The 19,338-nt window shown below is 46.2% G+C and overlaps 1 protein-coding gene across 8 annotated transcripts in view; it reads right to left on the bottom strand.

Moving 5' to 3' along the window:
- WDR59 (WD repeat domain 59) overlaps window positions 1–19,106 on the bottom strand; it is a 50,238-nt gene extending 31,132 nt beyond the window's left edge. For all 8 annotated transcript variants that reach the window (XR_012652227.1, XR_012652228.1, XR_012652229.1 and 5 more), the window contains exons 1-10: window positions 19,027–19,106; window positions 14,998–15,047; window positions 12,933–13,068; window positions 9,332–9,417; window positions 8,376–8,456; window positions 6,369–6,406; window positions 4,273–4,361; window positions 3,720–3,836; window positions 2,693–2,770; window positions 1,502–1,658 (exon numbers count right to left, since the gene is read on the bottom strand). Coding sequence is in view for 5 of the 8 variants with exons in the window: in XM_075040384.1 (XP_074896485.1) it covers window positions 1,502–1,658; window positions 2,693–2,770; window positions 3,720–3,836; window positions 4,273–4,361; window positions 6,369–6,406; window positions 8,376–8,456; window positions 9,332–9,417; window positions 12,933–13,068; window positions 14,998–15,047; window positions 19,027–19,080 (886 nt within the window). In the remaining 3 variants the exon portion in view is untranslated. The remainder of the gene's footprint in view (window positions 1–1,501; window positions 1,659–2,692; window positions 2,771–3,719; window positions 3,837–4,272; window positions 4,362–6,368; window positions 6,407–8,375; window positions 8,457–9,331; window positions 9,418–12,932; window positions 13,069–14,997; window positions 15,048–19,026) is intronic.
- Between the last annotated feature and the right edge of the window lie 232 nt (window positions 19,107–19,338).

Genomic DNA, 19,338 nt, shown 5'->3' with positions numbered 1-19,338 from the left:
GTGAAAAGCACAAAGTAAGTATAATGAACGTGATGCAAGTTTTCCAACAAGGAATTAACAAGATCTACTACAATACTTATTTAAATAGAACAAATAATAGAGTTGAGAAACAGATTTATTTTTACGGTAACTGTAAAGTTAAAATATCTTTTAGTTCATCATATCTGTTTCAAGATGCAGATGTTTTAAAACATTTCTAAGCTAAGAGAAGCTGGTTCTACCCTCCCCCTTTTTCCTTCTGAAAGGCTTGGATGATGCCAAGACAAGTTCAGGTTGTAATGAAATATATCTAGACACATACTATCTATCAACAGATAAAGGTACACAGACTTATTTATGCCCATGTTTAGGCCTTGTGATACAGTTTAAGTTTCCCTTGTCAAACAGCTGCTATACACTTAAAAATTTGCTGCTGCACAGCTGCTTCCTACAACTCTCTGCTGAGGCACAGGGGCTGTCTAAATACAGCACAGCAGACTCTATGGAAGGAGATTTGTGCTATCGTGGTTGTCTCTGCATTGAAGCAGACTTGGAATGCTTGTATGATTGATTTATGTTGCTTAAGACAAGCACAACTTCTGTCCTTGGATATATATCTATTAACTCAGCTAAGACAACACAACTGTGGTTCAAGCCTGGTTAAATGTTCATTCACAAGCCGTCTTAGACTGTGCCTCCAGATCCTAACACAGTTCTATATTGCTCTCCTCTTTCTGAAAGAGGAAAAACAAGGTATAGAGAAGAAGGCGACTTAACTAAATTGCCCCAGCAGCTGGTGGCAGAAGGTTGGACCAGAACTTTTACACGGCACTACAAAGCCATACCACAAGTGACACCAAAGCCAGACATGCATTTTCTGTCAATGGCAGCTGAGGTGCTGGAAACAAAGCTGTGGTCTGTGTGGTTATCCAACCTCTAATATGGAATCTCCTATATTTAGCTGCCTACGCTGGAAAATTCAGTCAGAACTGAACTCTAATAGCAGCCTCTCTATCCCACACTCTTCCTCCCCTGCCTTTGCCGGCACACAGATAAGGTGGGTTCGCTAGGTCTGTGGTCTGTGATATGCTGGCAGCTGCTGATCCAGGCAGTGATGTGAGGGGTTAACTGGTTAGCCTGCAGCTCTGAGCAGGGGGAGGGTGTCTGCACTCATGCACCCATCTAAGAGTTTGTACAATTTATTTTGAAAGATCCATTTAAAAATAGAGTCACAGGAGAGTGGAAGCAATTAAGAGTCACCATTGACCCACTCAGCATTAGGTGGATTTGCTTTGTTAGCATGGAAACAACAGGGCAATGCTTCTGTGGACAGTGCCATAAACCAGCTATAAACCAGCTATAGCTTGAGGGGAGGCAGGAAAGTGGGTAGGAGCTACTCCAAGGAAAGGCAAGAGTCAAATGGTGATAGCATAAGCAGTGCAGCCGGGAGCCAGGCCTCCGCACCCCTGGTTAGCTGATGGCCACAGCGCAGGGGAGAGAGCACATCCAGCCCTGAACTCACCTTCTTTCTGCTTCCTCCACTGAAACTCCAGCACCACGTCATCATGTCCCACAAAAGTGTGGACAGGCGTGTTCAAGTCAAAGACATTCCAGAGAAGGAGACTGTTCTCCCGACGGAGCTGAGGGACCATCACTGTCACCAGCCCATTGCTGAAAGGCTTGAGAGAGAAACACCCTTCCAGTTAGCCTTGGGGAGTTATGCTCCCATGCCACTGTTATCATGCTCTAATTTTTAACTTTTCCTACCAAGAACGTGTGGGTTTTAAAGGAGCTCATCACAAAACAGAACCAGGCCTAAAATTGGGGGGGAGGGGCAAGGCAATTGCTGTGCAAAACCAGTATCTTACAAGGGAAAAGATGTAGTACACTTCGAGATATTCAAGGCAGCTCACTTAACTATTTCTTTCTGCTGCTTCCTCACTTTTCAGCTGTGAGGCTGGAAGGATTCCACCCTTGATTTTTCCCATGGGATCTTTACTGCAATATGCCTAGAGCTGCAAGAACTGCTACCTGGGGATTGAGCCCCAGCAGCTGGTCAGGGTCACGACGCTCAGAGGAACACTGGAACCCAGTCCTACATCCTCCACCATGGGGACAAGAAAAGAGGATCAAAGATTCAAGGCCCAGCACTGGCTTCAAGCCACATTCAGACGTCTGGGGAAGAGAACGGATATGGCTGATGTTAAGAGCCTTAGCTTCACATGGCTGGGTGCTTGCTCTATAAAAGGCAACAGTTCTTAGATTTGATATGCTGTAAGAGCCCACTGTGGCACACTTGGAAACACTGGGAGTAAAAGAGGCACTCAAAGAGGGAAGAAGACCACTGCACTGCTCTGTGCAACAGGTACCCATACTGGATCCGAGTGGAAAAAAAGAACAGCAAGAGCAGCAGCCACTTTCTAAGCCTCCTGCTCCCAGAGCCAACCACCTGCACCTGGGTTTTCACCCCCCAGGAGGATGATACCCAAGACTGGGATCTCACGCTGCTAGTCGTTCCTTCTCCTGAGTGCCCCCCATTAAGGATGTTGCTTTTCTAGGCCTTTTAAGCACCAAGAGGGATTTTTAAAATCAACTTAATTATGTCCAGCAGTAGAACTGGTGAGAAACCCTTCAGCAGCTTTTCTTTATTTAATGTTCCTTTCTGCATTTGCTCTCACAGCACAAGCGGGGCTGGTGGGAGTTTCTCACTCACCGTGTATCTTGCCTTCCAGACGGGAACCTGGCAGGGAAGGATATTGAGGTATTTCCGAGGCTGACGGTAATCCCAGAACTTCAAAAAACCAAAAAGACAAGCAAAGGCAGGAGTCAGCTGGCTATACTTTCAGGCTGCAGTTTTCCATGTGGCTTGCAGGTATAACAGAGCAAAAAACATGCCAGGGTGCCCACAGCATCGTTGGTAATCCCATTCATTAGCAGCAGAGATGGCCCCAAAGGACAAATATCAAGCTACCAGCATCTGGCAGCATCCCTTAGACGAGTGACTTGGGGTCATATTCACAGTGAACATGGTTTGAGTAATTAGAGCAGGGAGACAGGCAGCCTGCTTGGGCTTTCAGAGCTACAAGGTACCCTGCAGGCTCCCAGCCAATATGCCAGTTCAGACTGGAGGCAGGCCCACCCTGCTGTTACTGCTAATTTTGTAATGAAGAATCTAACCTTTTGCTTTGCTAGAATACACATCAATTGCATTTGCCTCAGAGCTTAGCTAAATGTGAATGAACTCCATTTGGCTGACATACAAAGCACACTATTTCCCCACAAGTAAAAGGCCCGGCATAGCAATGCTTGCAGGCAGTCTCTTATTGATAACCTGATTTGACATGAGTTTGGGAACCCCAGGGGCTGGAGTATGTCTCTCCCCAGGTTGCTGTAATCAGCCTGAGACTGGCAACACTGCATCTTGGGGAGACGGCTCTTCTGACATATGTGGCCAGCCCCCTTCTAGCAAGCAACAGGCAGAGGTTGTTGTTTTCAGTTTCAGTACTGCCCAAACCACCACAGATATGTGGCAAACATATGTGCACCTATCCTGCAATTACTTCTCTGCCTGTTCTGTAAGCATACCTCTAGCTCAACAAACACAGCCTGCCAGAAACCAAAAAATAAGGGTACAGATCTTGCCAATGGCAAGCGCTCCCAAAGACTTCAGCAGTATTAGAAGGGGATCTGCTCCACCATCCTGACATCTCCCAAGCAGGAGTCCCAGAAGCAACACTTACCCTGACAGAGTTGTCCTGGCTGGAAGTGGCCAGCGTATACTCATTGTCAGGATGCCAATCCAGACCGTGGATTTTAGAGAGATGAGCTGCCAAATACTCTACTGCAGTGCTGGGTTTCTGCAAGGAAAGACATTTTCCTTTTCAGTACAGGACTCCCAAAATTTGGTCTAGTTCTTTGCCATAAAAAAGACACTTTAATAAGGGCAAGAGAGGTAGAACACCCTCCTGCTGGGGAAAGGCAAATAGCTCAGCAAAAGTAGTTGAAGAAAAGGTCCTGTGAAAAGTGTGGCAAAGTCCAGTCACCAAGTTCAGCCCTGAACCATACTTTTTACTCAGTAGAACAGTTAAGTACTATGAGATCAAAAGCAAAGTGTTAATGGGCTCAGCTCTCTTTAGGCTCATGGGCTCCCAAATCTCTCTAGCTTAAATCAACCCACAAGAGAGATTTGGGATGAAGCAGTACATTTTTCTCAGTATTATTCTGTGACCAGAGGGATGTCTGTATCAGGTAGGTGGGAATATGCATAGACTGCTCAAAAACCCCTCAGCTTACCCTTTTGTCCCATATTCGGACATCCCCATCGTGGCTTGTTGCTAAACAGTTGGTATTTTTCTTGTTCCATTTGACCTGGGAAGCTCCAGCTGTAGCACAAACAGAGCAGGTCAAAACAAGCAACTAAAAAGTAAATGGCACAGTAGACCCTTGACCTGGGCTTGGAGCTGCTCTTAGCACAGGAAAGGCAGTTCAGAGGAAAGATATCCCAAAAGCCAGCATGAAGGATGGCATGAAAATGACTAACTCCTGATTCCTCAGCTAGCATTTGTGTCCTGAAGACCTCAAAGCAAGAGCATTCCAGTTACATGCTTAGAGATCCTCATTGCAATTTCTAGCCATTGGCTGTACCCAATTAAAACACTCATGTCCATTAACTCAGATGGAGCAGCTTCCTCCAGACAAGAACTGCAGGTTCATCACCTCCCTCCCAAATCCCTTCTGTTTTCATTCAAGTTACTTCCAGGTGCTTAAGAATTGATTCATTTGTCTCCCCAACACCCTCTATACTATCTGATGCTATACAGGGAACCAGTGTTATTGATCTATTATTAAAATACAGGTGTAGGAGAAGGCTGCAGTGCAGGTGGTCCTTGTGTCTGGCCAGCTGGAGGTAGACTCACTGGGTGGACCAGAAGGCCCAACTGTCAAAATATAACACAGAAGTCGAAGACATCAATGGCATTGTAAAGAAACTGGAAGATGATCCAGATATGATTATATGGTATCATAAGGGACTCAGTCAAGTGCCTAAAATCAAAAGTTGGTTGGCTATTTCTAATAAGCAGTAAAATATAGTTTCAGTTGATGTGGATTGTTCAGATATTGTAAGAGAAATACATGTTCTGTTCATCCTTACTCTGTTAGTATTTTCAAAACATTTTAAGCTCATCAGAAAGGTGAGGTCCATGAGAAAGCTAAACAGATCTCAGCCTGCTGCTATTCCCGACCTTCACTACCCACCTGCTGCTGCACAGTGAGCAGATTCATCCTGACAACCTGGCAAAATACTAGTCCAGGGGAAAAAAAGCTGCAAATAGGCTGCCAGTTAATTGAGTTGATTCATTCACTGAAGGATACACAAATGCTTGGATCAGCACTAAACAGAATTGGGCATGGGAGGAAGGAAGCTTTCTGGGGAGCTAGCTGCTGGGCTGGCTCAGCTGACCCGTGAAAGCTCATCCCAGGCATCAGACCCAAATGCTGCTTCTCTCTGATTCACTAAGGTTTTTGCGTCGCTGTGATAGAGAGGTTTTCTGGCTGGGAGGGAAGGGGGAGCCACTGCAGATGTGTAGCCTAAGGAGATCCAAGCAGTAGAGCATAAGAGACATGTGTTACGAGGATTGCTGTAATACTGGGGGCAGTAACTCAGGAAAATGACGTTTTGCTCGTCATCCGTACTTTGCCCAGTTCCAACACACAGCCGCTGAGGACTGACACACAGCACCTGCCAGCAGGCGGTATTACAAGCGGCTGGACAGTTGCACTGCCAACAGCCATGACAAGTGCCTTTCCAGAACAAGCGCAGCCCAAAGAGAGCACCTTCATGTCACCTCTGCAGCTGTCTGCATGTTGAAGGTGCCCCAGGGAAGCAGATACAGCCGCTTAATGTACACAGCCCCTCAGTAAGTAAGGGGGCAGGCTGGCAGTCGGCAGCATTCAACATTGCTGCCTAGGGTGCAATTTAGTTTCTCAGCTGATTCAATCAAACATAAAAGGACATGGATAAATTACAGACAGGCAACACAGGACAAGCAGTGCAGCAGGGTGGTTAAGCAGGGAAGAAGCTATGTCTAAAAGGCACAAATGCCATGTGACTGTCCACCAATTTCAGAACAGCCAGTCCAAGTACCACCACTGTCCTCCATGCCTGGGAACCTCCAAGGGCTCCACATCCTCTCTGAGTTCTGCTCTTCTAAAAGGAGTTGTGAACTGCAGCCTCTCAGGCTGCTCCTACACAAAACAATCACAAGTGGTGGCACTTTTGTACTTCACCACGTTCAGCCTCGGAGTGTGAAGGGAGGGAGGAATAACAGCAGGGGCATACAACAATAGGCTTGTTTAATGCCTACCTCACACATACACGTCATACTTACCGACTGCAGAGAGTGAGACTGTAGGCTTCCTGGTGTCTCTGAAACACAACATGGCTAATATGAGTACCCACAGCATAGCCCAGCAGGTCCAGCCTACCCAGTGAGCTCCTTGCTATTCCAGGACTAATTTTATTGCTGCTTCTTGGGAGCTAATGCGCCTTCAGCTTACCAAAATGCACCACACTAAATGGAACAAAGAAAGAGGTGACCAGCTGGAGGACAACAGCCATCCTGTCTTGCCACCACATACAGGCATCAAGTTTAGGACACAGGATGGAGTTGGAGGGGATTAGAGGGAGGAGAAACATGTGCAAAGTGTGGCATGTTGCAACTGGGCAGGCAAGGAAACTGGGCTCACAAAGTGTTGCTGCAGAAAGCAATAAAACAGCCTTTCCCAGGAGGATTAAAAGGAACAAACAGAGCTGTGAAAAGACAAAAGCCACTGATGTGTTTGTCAAGCTTTTGCACACCCTGATTCAAGGCAGATGGAGCAGTGACTTCAGAGCAAAGACTTCATGTCTAGCATATAACAACAAAATTAGTAAGAAATAAGCCCAGCTGTGTGCAGACTCTACAGACCAAATTCTGTGGTGGTGGAAGCCAGTCCAGCACCATGACAACTCCTAGCAGCCAGGGCATGGATCAAGGCAATAATTCACTCCTTGACCTTGCTCCTCAGGAATTCACCTGCCTTTTCATAAAAAATGCCAGTGAAAATAAGGAATATTGTCTTCAGCTTTTTGTGTTTGCCGAAAAGCAGAACATTTTCTGGAATGGACTGCACCTCTCCCTCTAAGAATTTCTGCCTAATCAAAAAGTTATTTGGTATGAAAAATCAAGTGGGGAATTTCCAGCTGCCCTTACCACAGGGCTACCTCCCTAGGGTGTCATTAGAGACAGTCACTTCAGCAGGATGTTCATTTGCTGGAGGCCAGCAGCCCCAGGACCTCACTGCCCCAGCAAGCTCAGAGACCTTACCAGCACAAGTGGGATGTAGAGGCTAGTCAGCACAAGTGGGATGTAGAGGCTAGTCAAAGACTGCCTAAGCAAGCATTTCTGGAGAAGCAATACACACAGACATAAAATGATGGAAGGGCACAACAGAGTTAAAGCAGGGCTTCTGATAACAACCTTCAGAGAACTCTATTTTTTGCTTGGCACTAAGATAGTATCACAGGAAAACACAACCAGCAGTTATTGTCTCTTCATGTCTTTTAATTACACATTAATAATATATTGCCATTCTCAAGCACCATTTAACCAAGGATCTAAGTGCTTCATAGGAGCTAAACAAGCCTCAGGGTAGCCTGGTGCAGTGGGGTTATATAATTATCCTCCTATTATTACTGAGCAAGGGAGGCAGAGAGGAACAAAGTGACTTGCCGGGGGTCATAAAGAGTTGCTGTACAGCCAGCAAGAGAACCCAGCAGTCCCAGTGCCAGCTCCTTGCTTCTCAGCTGTAAAATATGGGGTTTTAATATTGGTGGTTTTGGAAAGATCTGTTATCCTGAAATTACTCATGATAGAAAGCACCAGGAATCAAGGGAAGGCACAAACAGGAAAAGGTTCCTGAATACCACTGCGAGTCTTCTCACCAAGGGAGAGCCAGCAACAGTCACTGAATTTAGTGGAAAATGGCTGCAGGATCATGAAATGGTGCTCATTCACTCAGCTAAAAAAACCAAGAAGTTGAGGATCACCCCTGGATTCCAGGAAAAGCTCCCGAGGAAAGATGTGAACAAGTAGCGAGTGAAGCCAGTCAGTACTTTTTCCAATCAGGAGCATGACTGTGGCTTAACTGTATCACTCTACTGTCCTTCATTGATTCTGAACTGGCTTGAAAATAGGGGAACAGAAGCCATCTTTGAGATTAAGGGAAGCAGATAAAGCCCCTGCAAGCACAGCTGAAGAGCAGCACCCATCAGTGCACACTTTGCCCTGCAAGCTGCTAATTATGGAAAAGAGTGCAATGATTTCCCTGCAGTGCAGAAACATACTGATTCTTACTTGATGTCCCAGATGTAGATGTATGTGTCAACAGAACTGGTGACCAGCAGGTCTGGCTCAAACACCGCCCAGTCCAAGTCACTGCAAACGCAAAATCATAGTAGGTCAGCAAAGAAAAGTGCACACAGTTTGTATCAACTTCTCACAAGCCCCCAGTACATTTCCCCAACAAATTCATGGTCACTCCATGAAATCTACTGAAACTTTTAAAGTAAAAAGCAAGATCTTAATCATTTCTCTAACTAATTCCAAGAAGCAATTAAATGTTTCTAAGTAAATTCCAGTGAAACATCCTCCTAGCCCTGAACTTTACAGCTATCGTGTGTGCTCTTTCCTCCCAGTTAACACACATTCTTGACATCAACACCTCACTCTGGGATGCCTTCCTGTTGGGCTCACCAGGAGCACCTGGGACACAAATAGCTTCCAGTCAGCCCAAACAACTGCCATTTCAAGGGCTGTGATTACTTTCCACAGTCAGAAGCTGGAGTAAAAACAGCGCTTCACCTCATTTCCAGCCCAGCAATAAAGTGCACCCCTAGAACCAGAGGTAGAAATCTCCCCTGCACCACTGTAACTTGCTGTGAACTTCATCTTTGGGATTACCTGCTTTAATTAAGCTGCTATCACACAGAAACACAGTAATAAACATGCTGCTGTTTCCCAAATGATGGTTGCTGTTCATGACATGACAGCAGCCTATGGCAATGACACTTGAGCCATCAAAGGCTAACTTGATATACTGGGGGGAGCCATGAGAAGGTGAGCAGCTTTACATCTCCTGTGTCACCTCCAAATGGGAAGGCAGGACAGAGAGGCATGCAGTACAGCCCAGGAAAGTAAGTAAAAACAGGCTCAGAGCAGAGCCTGAGTGGGGCCAGGACTGAAACATTCATCTTCTATGAAACAATCCATTGTTTTGCACCCAGCAGTCTGCAGCATTGCTTGCTCCTCACCTGATCACACGTGTGTGTCCTTGCAGAGATGTGCAAACTTCACCGTTACCTTCCTTCCACTTATACAGGTCAACTCGCTGATTGCTCTGAAATTAGGTGGAAGAAAGGAGACAGTGTCAGGCAAACAAGGTAGGACAGGAACCCATGTGTCAGGACGAGGTTCCCTTCACTTTGAACAACCTCAGTTACTAGTGAGTCACACTGTGATTAGCAAAGTCCTTGCCCAAAGTAGGAGAGCAAAGATGAACCTACAGGCTGCAAGGACTCTTAAAGCTTACACTTTAATTACACCCACTTAAAATTGGAGATAAACAAAAATGGGAGAAAAAAAGTCATATTGCAAAATGTTTCCACGAAATGATGTTCTCAGGGCTTTTATTTCCTAACAACATGCTGTAACTGTAGGCATCAGGCAGCCAAATTCTCTCTGCAGGAATACCCTGCAAGTCTGTTCAGATTCACAACTGGAGTTTTCAGTGAGGGGGATGATGGATCACCACCAGTTCTCCTCAACTCTACCTCGATTCCCTTCTGGGATAATCAGGGCCATTGCCAAACATGAACAATACATTTTAATGGCTTCAAGGTCACCTCCTCAAGGGTACTTCCCTCCCTGCCAGCCCAGGAGAAAGCCTTAAGTGCTTATCACTAACTGTAAACCACAGAAGCAAACCAGATGAATCAACGACAACGTTATTTAGGGCTCCTTCTCTCATTCCAGGAATAAATCCTCCCCCAAATGCAGCCACACACAAAGTTACTTGAAGCTAGTTATTGTGCTTTAAGTTCATGTTCTGCCTCAATCAAGGTTCACTTCAGCCCAGGACGACTGTAATCTTTCTGGGGCAGGAATGGCCTTTTTGGGTGCATGTACAGCACTAAGCACAGTGGGTCTTGGGCCCTGACTGGAAATTCATGTTGATTTTGCAAAAACAGAAATAACACAACTTCAAAATCTGATCTTCATTAGCCCCTTGTTTTCAGACTTAGAGGTAGATGAGGGAAAAGATAATAGAGAAGAGACTTATTTCTCGTGGCAGTTTTTTGTGGCGGTGTTTTCTTTTCCTACCCCAAAGCTGCTTCATATGAATTTGAACTTGCAGATAGATAAAACACTACAGCCTTCCCTGAAATGGAAGGTCTCCTCCCAACTCAGCAATAATATATGGCATTTCTCTAACAGCTCACAGCAGGGCTGCACAAGAGCTTGGAGCAAGGAAAACTCCTTGCGTGTTTCTCATTGACAGAAGGATTTAAGGGGGTAGAGTGAAACTACCCAATGTGATTTCTCCAGAACTCCAGAGTTGATGCTACAAGATAAGGATCACCAGAAGCTTCTCAGACTCTTAGTGGGGCAACTCACATGGAAATTGTTGCCCCTAGCACCAGGTGTGGGGGAATGACAGCTCCTCCTATCAGGAGCATTTTCTAAAAAATGTCCTTCTCGTGATAAGTATCAGTATACACTTCCAACAATTTCATCATCCTCTTGTTCAAGCATTTGTGACCACACAAAAGAAGTAACAGGGATCTAGGATTGAAAACAATGGCATTTCTGAAACAACAGCTTAGGAGTCCTCAGAAATGTGCTTGCGCCAGAGGGCAGACACAGCCAAGCACAGCAAGAGGACGTTTCAGCTCTTCTGGAAAGAAGCTAAAAAAATAAGAAGCCCTTATCCAAACACAAGGAACAGACTTCCCCTCTGCCTGTACCACTTCCAATTAACGGCACTGCAAACTGGGTGAAGCTGTTGGCAAACAGGATGGTAGCCTTTCACACTCCATTTCCATGCACAGGGATGCAGAGGGATAGGACCCTCAGGGCTGCCTACAACACTTGCATGGTATACCTGAAAATACAATGACCTCAACAACAGACTGATGGAGGACTGACAGCCAGCTTGAGTCCAGAAGCAGCAAATCACATCTTCACAGTGCTGAATCCAAGCTGATTTAGCCTTCCCAATGCATCTTTGCCCCCTTAGTTATGGCCCTCAAACACATCCACACTGCCTCCAGACCTGACCTGGGACACAGAGGCCTGAGCACATGGTATAAGTGTGCTTTCCACCCCTAAACAAGACAGGCTAAATTCTAGTCCTAGGACGGGGCTGTAACGCATCAGCACCTAAATGCCAGCCAGCTGTGAGATGACTGGAAAGGAGGTGTTTCTGTCCCAAACTGGAAAAGCTGCCTGACCTCATCTTGGGGATTCCTCGCCTGATGCGTGTCAGCAACTACGTCTAAATCACCAGACCATCTTAGCATCCTCATTTATAAATAGGAGCAGCAAGGTTTGATGCCAGCTACACCTAGTTTCAGCCTGGAAAAAGATGGGTTCCTGTGTCCGCTCAGGGCAGCAAGAGATGGGAGTGCTCAGATCGGTGAGATGGGCACAGCTCCACTTTGCAGCAGGGTCCTGCTCAGGTCAGCATTAACCGACCACTGGATATTGCCTTCAGACTGTGTTTGAAAAGAAACTTTCTTGCTCTACTCATGGCCTGCACAGCACATTTCCTTATTTGGTTTTGATTTTCACAGACGGTATCCAGGAGTGGCACTGAAAGACACCTTTTTGCAAGTTTTACTAACTCTCCACTCAGAAGCAGACAGCTGCTGAAGGCACCTTTAAGATGTCGGTCATGTGCCAGAACTGGGAGGACACAGACTGGGGAATGTCAGAGAGCAAACAAGCAAAGGCTCCTAACTGACAACACTGGTCCACTTCTAAGACAGCCTTTAATTTCAGTCCAGGAAGCAAAAGGAACAAAAACCCCAGGAAACCACCTTCAGCTAAGTGTTTTCCCCCCAAAATAAATGAAACCTCTCCACCCCCAGCTATTCCAGGACTCTCAGGCTATAAAAGTAAATGCAACATGGCAGCAAAGGCACCTCGCCATGAGAACAGTCTGTGCCCCACTAGTGCCAGTTGCTGCAGCACTGTGGTTGATGGCTTAGACTGCTGCTAGCAGAAGCTCAGGGCTCTGGGTGAACAAGCTACAGAGCATTATAGACCAAGTAAAGATTAGAGCTAAAAACTGCGCTCAAGTCTCATATGGCCACTACTGCTTCTTCAGATCAGCCTATTTACTTCTCCACGCACTTCTCCTTGCTGACTCGGTCCCTGCCTATCTGCAAACCTAGACTGTTACAGCGGTGAGCCAGTATTGACTTGTGCTATTTACAGACTGCCTGGTGCACCACATCCCACCAGGAAGGCGGGAGGTGAAAATAAAACAGTACAAAGCAAGAAATTCAATAAGCGCACAAATCTCATAACAGAATGGAAGTTAGAAAGAGAGCATGTCCCCCCCTTCCTTCCAGAAAAGGACCATTTGGATCCCTGATTTATTTGCGAAGTTGTTTTATAAAAAGACAAGCAAGCAAAACTAGATTCAACACTGACCAACCAATAACTGAGAGACATCAAGCCAAATAGCTCACTGGCAGTAAATCAGAGTTAGGCCTTGATCTTGCAATGTGACTTGCAGAAGTCTGTGCTGCCTGTGCCAGCTCCATACAGCCTTCCAAGTCTGCAGAAGTCCACCCATGAAAGACCAGGGAAGATGACGAGTTACAGCTTTTAAACGAGTGAACTTACCGAAGCTGCAAAGTAGTAGGCATAGCTGTCATGCGGGTTCCATTGCACTGCCCCAATGTCCCACTTGCTCTGTCGGGAGATCTTTCGATGACCCTCATTTGGTGCATCCAGGTTGACTATGTAGAGGAAACGGCGGCTGCAAGACACACAGACACAAAGGGGCTGTATCGCACAGGACTGATCTCAAACCCCCAAGCTCACATGGAGCTCACAGCCTTGTGCCTAGAGGACCAAGAAAGAGAAGCATTTGACAAGACAGATGAAAATACTATTCCTGAGAAGGCTACGTTTAACCACGTACTTCAAAAAGGACTACATTAAAAAAAAAAAAAAGACACACTGAAATTAGACAGGATCTGCAAATGTAATGGGTAGCTCAGGCCGCAGAAAACACTGGATAACCAGGATACAAAAGGAAGTGTTGGGAAATGGTGCAAACACATCCAAATACACACTGCTGGCCTAATGCTGCAGCAGCAGAGCCAAGGTGGCACAGGGCTGGGAGTGCAACACAATAGCTTCACAGGAGCCAGCTTCAGGCTGGAGAGGTTACTCTGAGCAAGAGTTAATGAGCCTTGACAAACATAAGATGATTCTACATGGCTGCCTGTTTCCACACCACACTGTTTGGGGGGGGTTGGTTCCACAGACAGTACAAGTACACCCGCACAGAGCTAGCTCAGCTGCAGCAGCTTATTAACCTGGGTGGACACAGCACTGCACTGATCTGGTTATATTACTTACCTGAGCTAACCCTATACACAGCAGAGATATATTTGCATGATGCTAAACCTGAGCTCATACACCCTGCTGGATGTGGCCAACTCCCCACAAAGCTAGGCAAGGTATCACTCCCTCCACAGTGTGATTCATCTTACAAGCAAGATAAACCGCCCAGAAATAATTGTGAGCCAGCTGAACTCTAATGGAAGACCAGCACCAAAACATATTAAACCATATATAATTAACAACACCAGCATCACATATGTCAGCTGCATAGCAAGCACACAGCTGCTCTGAGCACTGTGAATTTTCCCAAGAGAAAGAACATAAAGAACATCTTCGCTGCTTTTCCAGACCAAAGTCCTCAGGGCTCCCTACTCTGAAGAGCGAAGATGCTGAGCCCTCTAAGACTCTCACACAGCTTTAAAAGAAAGGAAGCAAATCCTGAAGGGCTGCTGAGCATGCAGGAGAAGCTTGAAAAGCAGAGGGCCAATGCTGAATTGCAGACAGGCTGTCCACAGCTTGCTGTTGGCCCAAATAAGCAAGCTGTGAAACAGGGCAAGTGTAAGGAGGAAGAGGCATCAAGTTAGACCCAAACCAGCTGCTGAGCTAGTTATTCCTGCGCAGGGCTGCCAGACTAAGGGTTTACATGCAAGCAATCGGGCCTCTGAGTTGTATCAAAGGACCCGTTTCCTCTAAGGCTGACCAAAGGTCAGCCATACCCATGCGATCCTGAATTTGAAGTGAACATCTTAATTGGTGCAGTAATTGTGTCACTGACAGGGGCACAGGAATAGCGGTTAGTACTAAAAGGTGGCAGCTGGGCAGGCAACTGCTGAGCTGTTTGAAGACTTGCCCTCAAGGTGGCTACGTAATACCAAGCCCTCCTGGGAGCTCTGGCAGCTTGGAGTCTATGGCACCTACTGCTTCATTGAGTATCATCCTGCACTGAACCAGCAGAGAAGCAGGTGAGAGAGCTTGGCTCCTCAAGTACACCATGGGAATATTTGGGGCAAATTTTGTCTTAAGGAAATGATTTAATCTGTATTTCAAGTAGAATCCAAACAGTATTTCACGATGCTCCACCTCCCACACGTGGATTTGGGAAAGCGTGTATCAGGAAAGCCACAACAGTATTTTATTGTGCTGCTGTTGCTGACTTCCCACTCTGCATCCCATTGGAAATGTGACCCAGAATCCTCTTCATCAAGCCTTGAACAGAATTCAGCTGCACCTTTCTGAAACAATACATCAGCCCTTCAACTGAGGTCAGCCTGAAGGTTGCTGATTTGGCTTGTGGAAGTGACTGTCATACATTTCTAATGGGGACTGTCACACTCACCCTGAGAGTACCGCACGCTGTCCCAGGCAATCCACTGACATCGCAGTTGCCTGTTAAAGAGAAACAGAGAACAAAACTAAATTATACCTGTCAGGTCAGCTTCTCAGACAAATACACAGCTTTGGGGAGTTGTTCAGGAAAACCCGCCAGCTCATCTTCAAGGTATAAACTGCTATGGCAAGAGTCAAGGTTGGTTTCTGTCAGGGATGGCAGAAGTAACATCCCCTTAAAAAAGCACAGATGGGTGACGGGGTATAGTGGTTGATTTTGGGATGCAGGACAGCGCACGGAAAACATCTTTGCTAGAGTAAACTGAAGACAAGACCTGGCAGACACCATTACAAGCACTGAGACCTTGCTCCCTTCTCCCCACTATGGCAATCACAGCTGCAGCCTTTCAATCAGCAATCTCTAATAATCCGTATTAATCAGCCTCTGCTCCTGCTCAGGAGCTTTCTCAGTGTCTCTCTCTTCCATTGCAGGGCCAGATTTAATTATATATGTACTGGGAGATAGAAGTGCAACCATTTGTGTACGGCTGGTGTCCAAAAATGAGAGATGGCTAAGAGGCATCAGAATTTACTTTGGCATTGCTTGTAAAGAAGGCTAAGAGGTAACTTAAATGCCACAAGAAGATAGACTGTTTGAACATTATGTCCCCCCCTTTTCGTTCAGAATGGAATTGGCCAATCATCTTGTTTAATTGCCAAGAGAATAAAGGAAAATTTTACTTGGAAAGCTGAACAGTTCAGCCCATAAACATAGATATGACTTTAATGCAGTTTTTAGCATTCACAGTACAAAATCAGAATATGCCCCATATTCTTCAAACTAACTGCTGTCATGTTCAAAGCTACCTCTGTGAAGGCTCAGGATGTCTCTGCTGCTGTTCAGGATTCTGTTAAGTACTCTCAGTGTGGATGTAACAAGACTTCAGGATGTCCTACAACTACTACTAATAAGCATCACTAAAACCAGACAGACCATATGGCAATCCCACTCCATTTCAATCAGATTTGACAGGAGAATAACCATCAGAAAAACCTATTTTTTTCAACCAGGGCCCCATCCCCTGCTTGCAAGTACCCCAGCTAAGGGAAAAACAGCATTACGGGCTCATTCTTCACTAGAGACCAAGAGTCCACATGGCAAAGAGCTACAAATGCCTCAGAGTTTCAGCAGGAGTCCACAGTAAACCCCAGGCCTACAACCATACAGCAACCAAGCCGAGTTTCACCACTTTTGCTGTTCCAGGAACGAGCTGCTTTCATTGCTTTTTTCCAAGGTAGCAAAGCCAGCCTGCTGGCAAGGTTTTCCTAGTCCTAAAACTAATGCTGTGAATAAGAAGCTAGTTTTAAAATTTCTAAACGGTAAAGAAATAATTGCAGCTTCCTAGATTTCACAGCACCTTGCAAAACAACAAAGCATGCTACTAAATTTATAAAAAAAGCAGGCAGGAGAAGGAAGTTTTCCCAGATGATACACATTTCACTTCCAAGGAATTAAAATGAGGATCACTAAAGCCATTACTGGAACCAGAACCTTCTCATGTGATGAAGAGCTCATCAGCCATCATATTTCATACAACTGTGGCCATCTTTCCTCAAGACAGAAAAAAATTCATCAATTTAAAGTGATTGATAATTTCATATATGAGTTTATTTTTTCTGGTGTTGGCACCAGGATCTCATAAATCCTTACAAATTGTTTTTAATAATGAACATTGGTAAACTGTTTTTCCAGGCACGTCATAAAATGTAATGAGTAATTAGAATGAAGCAAAAAGCGTCACACGTCAGGCTGCTACTTCGGTGGGCCACAAAGTCATTTTATGGCAATAAACAGTTTCCTACAATACTACAGTCTTATCTGGGCAACAGGAAAAAAACCCAAACAGCTGTCATTTAATGTGCTTGTGTATATTGATATGTCAGTCTTCACAGCACAACCTTCCAGAAGGGGGGAGTTGAAACTGAACAAACCAACTTGAAAGCAGTTTTTATCCTATAACAACAATCAGGACAGCTAGAATTGCTGTTTATGAGTAACAGTTATGTGAATAAGCACGGTAGGAGTACTGCACATTTGAAAACCAGCTCTGAGCCCACAGCCCAGGCAGCATCTTCTCAGACTTCAAATGTCTAGTTTGGCATCTCACTTGATTTCTGCTAGGCAAGCCAAAGAAAAACACCTCTTCATGTCTGAACTTCCATTAGTTTTGAATCTAGCTTCATTCTCTCCACCTGAAAGGCAACAGACCAACCCAATCTGCCAAGGCTATACTGGTTTTCAAGAGCTGCAAACTCTTAGCAAGAAATACCAGTTCCCTGCGTACCTAACTTCCCGTCTACACGCTGAGTTGCTACAAATGGTGCTATTTCACCATTGGACGTGATGAGCTTTACTCTCCTTTTGATAGCGCGGACAGCCTGACAAGAGCCTGTGGGTCACGTCTAAACCAGAAGAGTACAGAGACTGCCACCTCTGTCAGCTTTACAGAAAGATGACACTTGTAGGCAATACTGGCCCCAAACTACCTAGATATTTTCTGAAGCGTTACAGGTTGGTTGCTGTAGTTTTTCACACGACACACTCTGGCATGATGAACAAACACAGCTGCAGTGCTTCCAGACATATACACACTATAAATGCAATAGCTGCCCACTCTTTTGACTCTTGCTTCCATTTAAGTTGGTTTTGGGATAGGGATTTTGGAGGTAACTCGGCCTACAGGCAGAGCTCAAGCCTAATACAGGATGATTACAGCCAATGTGTTTCAATTTCTCAAGCTCAGGTTTCCCATCTGCAAAAATGTTCGTGCAGGCTCCTAAAAAAAGCTCAAGTACAAATACATAAATGAGTTTAGCTTGAAGCAGTAGTCTAGCAGCCCCAGCCACTGAAGCTCTCTGGTTTCATACGAGAGCAGGCAGGTCAGAACGGCTCTAGAAAGATCATACCAGAATACACCAAAGGACCGAAATACCAGTGGTTAACCTCTCTATTAAGGTATACGCCTGCACAAGTGAGATTGAAACCCACTGCTGCAGAAGGGGATGGAAACACCTGTTCTCTTCCCTCTCTGCTCCCACACACCAGCCATTATGAATAAGCAATCAAATCATGAGGCCACATATCTCCTGAGCCAGATGCAATCTGAATCTGTGCTCTAGAAAGACATACCTTCATATCTCATTACCGGTTTCCCGAGAGCAAATCTTCAGCAGCAGACAAGGCTGCTTTAACATTTCTTCCAGGAGGAAAACAAAACCAATATAAAGCTTTTGAGGTATAAAAGCAAAAAGCTTTGTGAGCTTGCAGAGGACAGGCTGGATATAGCACAGAGGATTCAGTGCCCCTATTTGCAATGGCAAACACAGAGCTGACATTGCTCCAGCACAAGAGGACAAACGAGATGAGAGAGTTTGCAGACTTTTTTTTTTTTAACCTTTCTGGATTTCCTGCTGAAGTAGCTCATAGTTCACCCACCATATCCAGCTTTGCTAAGCAACAGCCAACAGCCTAAGAAAAGACACATTTCTTAGAACGGCTTCTAAGAAAGCACGTAAGCAAGCTCTGAGGGGAGTTCTGTAACCAGCAACTTCAAAACAAAAGCTGACCTTTTTTCTATTTTAAAAAGACATAACCCGCTTTTCCTGCTAATCGAGGAATACTCAACAATTTATATTGCAACTAAGAAAGTAGCTATAATGGTCTCAGAGGAAAAATGAGGAAAGATGCGTGGGAAGTGGTAATGACTTCTATCAGGTCTGCCAGTATACTTAAAAAAATATCCAATCCAAGATCTAATTAAGATTAGAAATAAAGCGCCTCGTGAATTAAGGCGTTATCTCCGCGGATACGGCTCCGACACCGGCTCAGCCCCGTCCGCAGCCGGCGAAAGGCCCCGCGGGGCCGCCGAGCCCGCCCGGACCAGGAACCCCTCCCGCTCCTCACGAGAACGGCCCAGCCCGCCCGGGACGGCCCCCCGAGGGCCGGTCAGAGCGGCAGCCGCCCCCCTTCCCCCCCGACCTGGGAGTCGCGGAACTCCACCACCACATTCTCGCTGCTCCAGCGCGCCGCCATCTTGGGCCGCCCCAGCAACCCCCGACGCCGGCGGGGCAGGGGAGGAGCCGGTGGCAGCGCGCCTGCGCACGGCGGGGGGGGGGGCACCGGCCGGAGGCGGCTGGGAAATGTAGTCCTCCCCTTACACCCCCCTCACACCCACCCCCACCCCCCGGTGAACCGAGGGCAGAGCGTCCCGAGCAGCCGGCGGGGCCTCACGGCCCGGGCAGCGCAGCGGGGCCCGCGTGGGCCAGGTCTCCCTTGAGGGGCTCGCTGCGG

The sequence above is a fragment of the Buteo buteo genome, chromosome 11 (genome assembly GCF_964188355.1).
Source record: "Buteo buteo chromosome 11, bButBut1.hap1.1, whole genome shotgun sequence".
Taxonomy (NCBI): Eukaryota; Metazoa; Chordata; class Aves; order Accipitriformes; family Accipitridae; genus Buteo; species Buteo buteo.
This window is presented reverse-complemented; position numbering and strand designations above follow the sequence as displayed.